Source organism: Rosa rugosa, chromosome 5, assembly GCF_958449725.1.
Source record: "Rosa rugosa chromosome 5, drRosRugo1.1, whole genome shotgun sequence".
Lineage (NCBI taxonomy): Eukaryota > Viridiplantae > Streptophyta > Magnoliopsida > Rosales > Rosaceae > Rosa > Rosa rugosa.
In genome coordinates this window covers 39,910,146-39,919,613 of record NC_084824.1, presented here as the reverse complement: position 1 = coordinate 39,919,613, position 9,468 = coordinate 39,910,146, and the positions used below count along the sequence as shown (strand labels likewise).

At 39.3% G+C, this 9,468-nt stretch overlaps 1 protein-coding gene across 2 annotated transcripts; it reads right to left on the bottom strand.

Annotated features, from left to right (window-relative positions):
* Positions 1-1,324: 1,324 nt before the first annotated feature.
* Positions 1,325-3,811, bottom strand: LOC133710227 (DNA repair protein XRCC3 homolog). 2 transcript variants are annotated; one of them, XM_062136239.1, is made up of 3 exons: positions 2,856-3,811; positions 2,313-2,407; positions 1,325-1,422 (listed from the first exon to the last, which is right to left on the bottom strand). In XM_062136239.1, exon 1 carries the CDS (start codon positions 3,722-3,724, stop codon positions 2,858-2,860), a length of 867 nt encoding a protein of 288 aa, XP_061992223.1. In that variant the 5' UTR covers positions 3,725-3,811; the 3' UTR covers positions 1,325-1,422; positions 2,313-2,407; positions 2,856-2,857. The 2 variants fall into 2 exon arrangements, with proteins under 2 accessions (XP_061992223.1, XP_061992225.1); XM_062136241.1 differs by having other exon boundaries at positions 1,343-1,417.
* Between the last annotated feature and the right edge of the window lie 5,657 nt (positions 3,812-9,468).

Sequence of the window (9,468 nt, the reverse complement as noted above, 5' to 3'; positions counted from 1 at the left end):
TATAAGCCATGTCACATATATGTATGCACTTACGGTTCGACATGTTACATATACTGACATCAATCTAGCTGAAAGAAGTGAACAGAACGCTAGAGAAGCCAAGGAAATGCAAAATCATATTGACATCAATAGCTAGCTATACAGGGTAAGTAAATAACAGTTGCAAAACTTTGTTTAGCCTGAGACACAAGCATATGCGTGAAAAAAAAAACACGTCTCTTGTTCAGACTCTTGCTTTTCCATAAAGATTAGTTAGTCTGAGCACCAGTATCTAGGGGTGGGCATAAATGACCGAAAGACCGAAAAACCGGAAGAAACCGATCCGGACCGGCCGGTCCGGGCCGGGTTTTACTCTGAAAATGACTGTATTCGGTCCGGTTCGGTCCCAGACTCAAATTTGGCGGTCCGGTCCCGGTCCTTGACTTCTGCCGACCACTTGGACCGAAAAAACCCGAACTTCACAGCACTAAAGTGGCTTTGGATATCATTTTACCCCAACATTTTGATTGATGGTGACAACAATCAATTTTTATATAATAACTAATCCTCCCAAACGTGTTTCTTTTTGAAAATCCTGCCATGGGGTCAATATATTGTTAAAATATTCTTCTCATCTTACTTTTTTTCTTGAATCATTAAGTCATCCTTTTCCTCCTTCTCTCTCCACGGTCTTCTCCAGATTTTCTTCTCTTCCATGTATTCTTCTCTTCAATACTCATCCTCAGATTCTTATTTGTCATCAAAGAAAAATCTTCAGATTCTTATCTATTAGTTTTTCTCTTTACACGATCTTCTTCTTCAGCGAGTTCGACTGCGTTTTTTTTTTTTTTTCCCTCTTCTTCATCAGTTCCTCTTCTCTCTTGCTGGGAGCAGCCTCCAAGGCTCCAAACCCAACCCAGATCGAAAACTGGTTGAGCCGTTGAGGATCCAGACGTAAAGGGTTAAGTCACCGTCTTCGAATCTCCCAAACTCTCAAAGCGACACCTCAAAACTCTTCGTCTCTCACATATGCTTCACTACTCTCATTCTTACTCCCACCCCTCCTCTCTCACATCTGTGTTTCAAAGCCGAAGATCTCAATGCGTAGAGGATGAGAGCGTGATGGAGAATTGGGAATTTGGGATCTGCACATCTGTTTTTTTTTTTTTTCCCTAAGGACGGGTTGGGCCCGAAAGCCCGAAAATCCGGCCCGTTTGACGGCGGTCCGGGCTCAGTCCGGTTCCTAATGCCTAAAAGTGAAGGCCCGGCCCGAATTAGTAATGCCGGTTCCGGTCCCGGTCCCTGAAAAAAGGGTGCCGGTCTGGGACCGTGCCCAGCCCTACCAGTATCATTAATTGCTAGTACACATTCTTACACTTCTGCTGGTAGTTGCAGTGTCACAGTCTGACAGTCTGAGCCTTTATGTTCTCTTCCCGCCCTGTCCTGAGATTATTTGAAGAAAAAATAACCATGAATTAAAAGTCGAAGTCTACGAAGGTAGAGTTCTGTTTCAATGCTTTCGATCTTAAACAAAGACCACTCAAAACCTCTAATCCCAAAATGCATTAAGTTACTGTCCAACAGTTTCACACAATTCCTATACACCCATTTTTTCATATAAGTTCGTACAATATGAGTTCCTTACATCTAAATCACAATTAGTCAATGAGAAGCACATGAAAATAGCTTCTAGATGAAAAAATATATTTAACACCTGCGCGAACCAGTTTTAGATAAAAGAAATGCACACCAATTACTCAATTAGAAAGACATTTAAATTCCATGCCAATCTCTGGTCATGTAGAAATGCTTATCATTTGCTAAAAGGAATAGACAAAGGTTGTCCCCAGTTCTAGACATTAGAGAACAAAAGGTTGTCCCTAGTTTCAGACTGCAACTCCATGCAGACAATATAGATATACGCAGACTGAGGTTTCAAACAATGTGTAGCTTCATAAACCACAAAAGAAATGGAAGTCCAGCTAGCAAGATTAATTAGAGAAATGAATGGGAGCTTACATCTCTGAAAGTGAAAAAGTTCTTGAAGCTCAACTATTCCTTTAATTGTAGAATGCAGGGAAAAGAAATACAAATGCAGCATGTCCAAGCAATATTCAAAGGAGTATCCCACCATACAAATTCAATGACACCACTTTTTATTTCTATGCTTGATTTCAAATAACGTGATTTGTGCTAGACAATTGTACACTCGTAGTTCTTGTGCAAAACAATGTGCAATTATTTAAATTTCAACAACATAGAACACAGGGGCTGCATGAACAAGAGGGGTAAAGAATACTGGCCTCAAGTGCATGAACAAATCAAGACCATACCATTCATTCCAGCTCAATCCCTTGACTAGCAGCACCATCAACACATTTTGATGCTCCGATTCAAGCTGTGCTAGGAATGCCGCCTGTTCCAGTTCCTTGCCAGCAACCCAAACACCACAAAACTTAATACCAAGACTACAATTGCAAGCTCAGTGAACAACAATATCATCATACTAATCCCTTCAAAAAGCCTAAAAAGGATTGAGATTTTCCTTCAATCGGTTGTAATTCGTAGATTTACTTCAATTTTACAAAACTCAATTTGCTTGCCATCAAATCCAAGAGAGAGGAAGAGTGGCAATGAAGAGCATCATAATCATGAAATTCACATCCGCTGTGACAGTTGGGCAGAACTTGAAAATTACGCCTGAAGAGGCGAAATGCCATGTGAAAACTCTCTTAAAATCCCAGGTGAATGAATTCTCTTCAATATTTTCATGTTCCTAATGTACTTGACTTTAACAATAACCAAAAAATAAAAAGTGTTCAAGCTCCATTAGCTAATCAAACTCATATATGCTAGATTTAGATGCACAATAATACCGTTATCTGTCAACTCCAAACACCCCTTGCTTTGTGATTACAAACTCACAAGATGATGGCGGCAAATGAGGAGCAAAAACAACATCAAGTCGCCTTCTTGTTTGCCTGCACGGATCATCCTCCAACCCATCATTTTCTCTCCCAACAATCTCCTCATTTCTAGACAAGAACAACCTCGAATTCACGCAATGTGACCAAGCTAATCCCAAAGCAGGACAAACCCGTCTTCCGGATGAATGCAAGGAGCTCAAATTCCCAACTCTCATCCCATTTATCCCCTCTACTTCCCCCATAAAATCAACCACCTGGTTCGTCACCACCACCGCCAAGCTGTACTTTCTCGCCAACAACTTCAGCATCCCGGAAATCTCGAAGAACAGGAAGGACCTCCGCTTAAGATCCAAAGGGTTGTTGCCAAATTCGCTGCGAAATAGTGCGGCAATGGAATCAATCACAATTAGCCTCACAGGCAGCCGGGTTTTCCTGCTCGCAACAAAGCACTCTATCTTGGGCATTATGTCGAGCAGGTGGTGTGCATCATGTACAGCGTGAACGTATACATCTTCACAAGGGTTGGCGAAGATAAGATTCGCGTGTGAGGAGCGGAAGGAGTGGGAGAGGTGGCGGAGGCGGCGAAAGGGGAAAGGGAATTCTGTGTGGAGGTAAAGAGAGGAGGCGGAGAGGCCGCCGTGGGAAGGAGGGAGCTGAGCGAAGAGAGTGAGTTGGAGGCAGAATTGGGTCTTGCCGCAGCTGCTCTCAGCTACGAGCTCCGTGAGGGAGTTGCAGGGGATTCCGCCGCCGAGGCAGCGGTCGAGGACTGGACAGCCCATCGTTAGATTCTGGGTAGGGAGGAGGTTTGAGGGGTTCATTGTTTTTGGTCTTCAAATTTGGGGCTCTTAGATGAAGGGCGGGAAGAGAAGGGTTTGGGGAGGGAGACCTTTTAAGAAGGTGGACATGATACAATAACAATAACACCTAGGAAAATGACTCATTTGATCTCACTTTTGAGACTAATTTAATGGTTTTAATTTAAGGTCCATGACCCATAACACCAAAATACACTAAAATTAGTCCAGTTACACCACTAAGAGATTTTTATTCCTACTAACCAAATTTAAAGTAAAATAACCGTTTTACCCTCAGACTAATTAAAGAATTACAAACTCTCTCATCTCATATCTCTCTCCGATCACGAGCCTCTCTCTGTCTCTCTCTGATTCCGAGCACCATGTCGTGGCCGACGGAGTCGTCTTCATCAGAGGAGGAGGACACAGACTAATGAATCTCAGGCCCCCATCTACTCGTAGTCGTCGTCCTCATCGGAGAAGAGCTTCTGCAACTCCGTGGCTAACACCTCTGACAAGCCGTTCACGAGCTCCACGTCGGGTGGTGTTTCCAGTTCCGATAGAGGCTCAAAGCACCGACGACGTCGGCTTTCTCTCTCCCCGTCGCCACCTGGCTCTGCCGCCATTGCAGTGGAGCAAGAAGGAGTGGGTTCTCCCGGAGATCGGGACGACGACAGGCGCTGACGATTCAAGGGAAACTACAACCGCTTCTAGCTTAATTTTAATGCAATTGAAGTTTCCGATAATCTCTCATCATTGATTTTGTGAGGCAAAGGAGTGGCCAGAACTTTTCTCTGGGTGCCCAAATCAATTTCTTTCTTTTCATTTGTTTTGTTTTGTTTTGTTTTTTTTTTTGAGTAAAATTGAGGCAAAAGGCCCAAAAGGAAAAAAAAAAAAAAGTTCTACTGGGGCAATAGAGGTCTGCTAAAGGTCTATTGGGGGGCAATAGACGTTTTCAAATTGATATAATCTCTTCATTTTTTTCTTTAATCAAAGTTTTATTTGTCTAATTTTAGGAATATTTAGTTCTCATTTCGGCTACCGACAGTTCTATTGAGGGGCAATAGACGTATATTGGGGGGCAATAGAGGTTTTTTGTTCCTCTATTGGGGCAATAGACTTCTATTAGAGGGCAATAGACGTCTATTAGGGGGCAATAAACCTTTCCGGCGACCTATGAAATCTCTAACGACCTCTTTTGGGACCTCCGGCGAGATTTTCAGAAAAGTCTAGTGGGCGGCGGCCGGTGACCGGATTCCAGAGAAAGTTGGTCGGAATCTTGCGACCGGTGACCGGATTCCGGCAAAGTTGGCTGAAATCCAGCGGTCGGTGACCGGGCTTCGGCAAAGTCTCCTATGGTTTCTCTCTCTCTCTCTCTCTCTCTCTCTCTCTCTCTCTCTCTCTCTCTCTCTCTCTCTCTCTCTCTCTCTCTCTCTCTCTCTCTCTCTCTCTCTCTCTCTCTCTCTAAGTAACAAAGGGGTGAGGGTAAAATTGTCTTAAAAAAAAAAACAAAACAAAAAAAAACTTAATGGGGTATTAGAGAAGACTTCCTTAAAATGTTTTGGATAGGGGAGAATTAAAAAAACTTAATGGGGTAAGTGGAAAAGAAATCCCTAGAAATGGGGTAAATGGACAAAAACCCTTTAATTTAGGCCATCTCTATATCTCAGGTTTGTTCTACAAACGTCTTATTTAGGATGTGTGCATAACGGTATTTAACATCTAATGAGTCGTGTTGCATCTCTTTGGGTTCCTCCTTGTATCATATGCAATGTCAGGCGAATAGTGTACCCCCAAGTTCTGTCTTTGAGGTTTGTTGATGTATATTGATTTTGTGATTAACATAACAGGTCATCTTATGATAAAAGTAAATAAATAAAAATTCATCTAGGTAAGATAACATTACATGATTGTTTGTCACTGTATATACTACCTAGGTATGAAGTATAAACAACACAAGTATCTGGGCACAAACAGCTGAACGGGAGTCAAGGAGACACCACTAGGATAAAGTTAGGGCCCAGCTCTACAAGATGGACTCAAAGCTCAACCGACACAGGTACTGATTGGAATCTCCCTAGGGCCCAGTCTGTCAGAAAATTTGGTCGATGGATGCTATATGTACACCAGATTTTGATTCTCCTACAAAATCACACAAATATTAATTACAAATAATAATTATATAAAAAAATTACAAATAAATCATCATTTTATTGTCATAATAGATTTGAATAACAAAAATTATAGGACTTCTCTTGGAATTGTAAGCTTCCGAATGACACATCATTCAAATAGAGTTTAAGGTTGAGGCGTGTAAACACTGCCCTTAAGGTTGAGGGTGTACCAGGTTTGTGGCGTATACTCTTCAGTGTATAAAAACCGTTATTCCTTGTAAGCGTACACTCGCAAACTTGAATTTTAGAACTGCTTCGGTTCTTTCCTTTAGCATGATAGAGAGATTGAAAAGACACTCACTAGAACTCTATCCAAAGCGCAATTGGGAAAACTCGTGGAGAAATATAATTAAGAAGGTATATGAATAGAGAATGTGCTTTATGATTTTTCTATTTGGGCAATGGTTTATATAGGCTTTGTTAAAGCTCATTTATGTGTTGGACATTATATTTGAATTGAATACTGAATTGAATGGTGTGAAACTGTGAGACCCAATACATTTTTTTAAGGGCTAAATATTAATTACTACCTTGTAGTTTAGGTCCAAAATCAGTTTAGTCCTTGAACTTCTAATTTCATCAAAAACACCCCTGCACTTTCAATTTTGATCTAATAGGTCCAATCTGCGGCTCTTCTATTAATTGAGTCTGTTAACTTGCTGACATGGCTCATGTAGGGCCTATATAGTCAGCTTTGGAGTGGGTCCCACTATTAGAAATCTATCAATTAAAAAGTTTTTCATTAAATAACCCAACTATAACTGGAACCCACAATAGAAGATTAACGAATTGGATCTATTAGATTAAAATTGAAAGTACATGGGTGTTTTTGATGAAATTAGAAGTCCAAAGACTGAATTGATTTTGGACCTAAACCACATGGTAGTAACTAGTATTTAGCCCTTTTTCTAACCTTTGGTTGGAATAAGTGAATTTTTGTTTTTCCTTTCGCGATTGAGTTTCTAACCCTTTGGTTGGAATGAGTGAATTTTTGTTTTTCTTTTTCGCAATTGAGCACTGAGAACCACGATTTATGTCCCTCTAATCTGACCTAACAATAAATTCAACCTTTGACCTTAGAGATAGATAAGAGACTACACATTTAGATGGCCCATGATTGTGTACATGCATTATCATAGATCATAATGTGGATATGTGTGAATTATTACCTTTTTTTTTCTCAGTTTGACTAGAGGCAGAAAGTCAACTCATTTTGTCGTTGCATACTAATGATTCTCAACAATTTTTTTTTAATTCAAAATGGTGTTATCCTCTATTTCACTTGAGAGTTTCGATATCTCTTAACAAATGTGTATATTTCTTTAAACAAGACGTCTTCTGTCAAATTTTTTTTTTCCTTTTTTTTTTGTTTGAAGAAATATCATGTCGATATTGAAGGAATTGTGTCCTAAAACAATCATTTTGATGTAATTATTATTAATCAAAAGGGCAAGTTTATTGTTCATTGCTTATATTTGATATTTGATTGAACAAGGTCCAAGGAATATGAGTTAAAGAGAAAGTAATCTAAAGAGTTAGATGTGTGAGACCTTTACTCTTTCACACTCTTATCCTAAAAAGTTCCTAGTCATAGGATTATCACTTGGACATTGATAATCCGGAAAGACTAGCACATACTATGTATGCTCAATATGGAGGATGATATGTCTCTTGTCATTTGTGTAGAGACACTAATATAAGTATGTGGGTGCTCTTAATTTAAAGAGTACACTGAACGCGATCATTAGAGTTCTTGTATGGAGTCTTACTTACATGTCAAACTTGAACTCTAAATTGCAATAATACAAATTAGTCCTTTGACCTGAGACACCATAGTTGTCTTATAAGTGAATGGATTATCTCTTGATGATGCAATAATATTGTGTCCCTTAATGGATATAATAGATGCATTCATTGGTATAATCAATTCGGTCATGGAGACATGTGAGTGTACAATAAGGAATCTCTATCCTTAAGTAAATAAGGTGTATGTTCAAAGATGTGATTCAATGAGTCTTTGGCCAAAGCATTGAATGAGATTAAAAAGGAGTTTTTAATCACATTCTAAGAATCACATAAGAATGAAAATCACATTAGGGGATTGACATATCAATTCCATACCCCGATGATGTGATTTAGAACATAGTGTTAGAGAAGGACCGTATTGTATTGTAATTCCAATTGAATAGGTTCTTTGTCATTCTACATTAACTAGGGTAGTCATGATATGTTGCAAGACGTCACTCATGACTTGTGAAGTCCCCGAGGATTAATAAACATTTATAATCCTAATAACAAGGGAGAATCAAAAATGGAGTTTTTGATTCGTAAACAAAATAGAATGGTTTCTATAAACTTCACTGCCTTGTTAATTAGAACCTAAGAGATTGATAGGAGCATTTTAATGCGACGTTTTAACTGCATTTCCTTACATTTCTTGCGTCATTTCCTTAGTAAAACTCTGTTTAGGAAAGTTTTCATTCTTTGATTGGGAAAGTTCCTATTTGTAGAAAGTTTCCATTTTTCTTAGTTTCTATTTTCCATTTTTAGAAAGTTTCTATTCTTGTAGTTTTCATTTCTCATTTCTGGCAAGTTTCTATTTTTCATTTTTAGTAACTTTCTATTTTTCATTTTTAGTAAGTTTCTATTTTTCAAATTAGGAAAGTTTCTATTTCTCATACTAGTTTCTATTTTCAGGACCTCCGAGCTAAAAAGTGGAAATGAACGCACGAATGGAAGGAGGAGCCTGCGAACATCAAGACAAACAAATATGAGAGAAAACGGTCCACACATTTGAGCAGAAATGAAGAAACAAGCTTTCCTAGTGCAACCAGGAAACCCTGCGAAATGGAGGAGAGCTTACCAATGAAGTTTCCAACGCAACTATGAAAAGAAATGAAGAAAATGAAGTGTTTTGCGTTGGAAAAGAAGAAGGCTTGAAGATGAAGCAACGAAGCCCAAGAGCACTTTGAATTTTCGGCAAAATGGATCATGGCCCATCATGGCCCAAGAGATTAGGGTTTGTGACGCATAAAGAAACCCTAGGAGAGTTTTGCCGTCCAAAATGAAGAGAGAAACAAGGAGTTGGCGTCCAAAAATCAGAAATTAAAAGGAGATATTCTAGGGAGATTTTCTAGGGTTATTTTTATGGAAATACATCAAGAGATAAACCCTAGAATATCTTTTGCCGTCCAAGCCAAGAGGAAAAGGAGGAATTGCCGTGATATTCATGAAGAAACCCTAGAGAATTCGGCAAAGAGAGATTCTAGGGGAGAGTTTTAAGGAAAGCCAAAGTGTGGAGATCAAGAAAAGGTTCAAAACGTGTCTAGGTTCATCCCTATATTCCCTAAAGGAGTTTTGGCCGAATTTAAAGTATAAAATCAGAATATATCCATGGAATTTCGGCAAGATTATTTAGGGAATTAAATTGGAATTATATGATTGGTTGGACCACATCATAGGGCTTATTTGGCAAGCTATCATTGGAGGAAACTATGTGGCATTTTCAGATTAATTCCATGGAAAATAAAGAAGAAATACACGGCTTGGAGACCAAGTTTGCCGTCCCCTATATATTCCCTCTCCATTGTGACG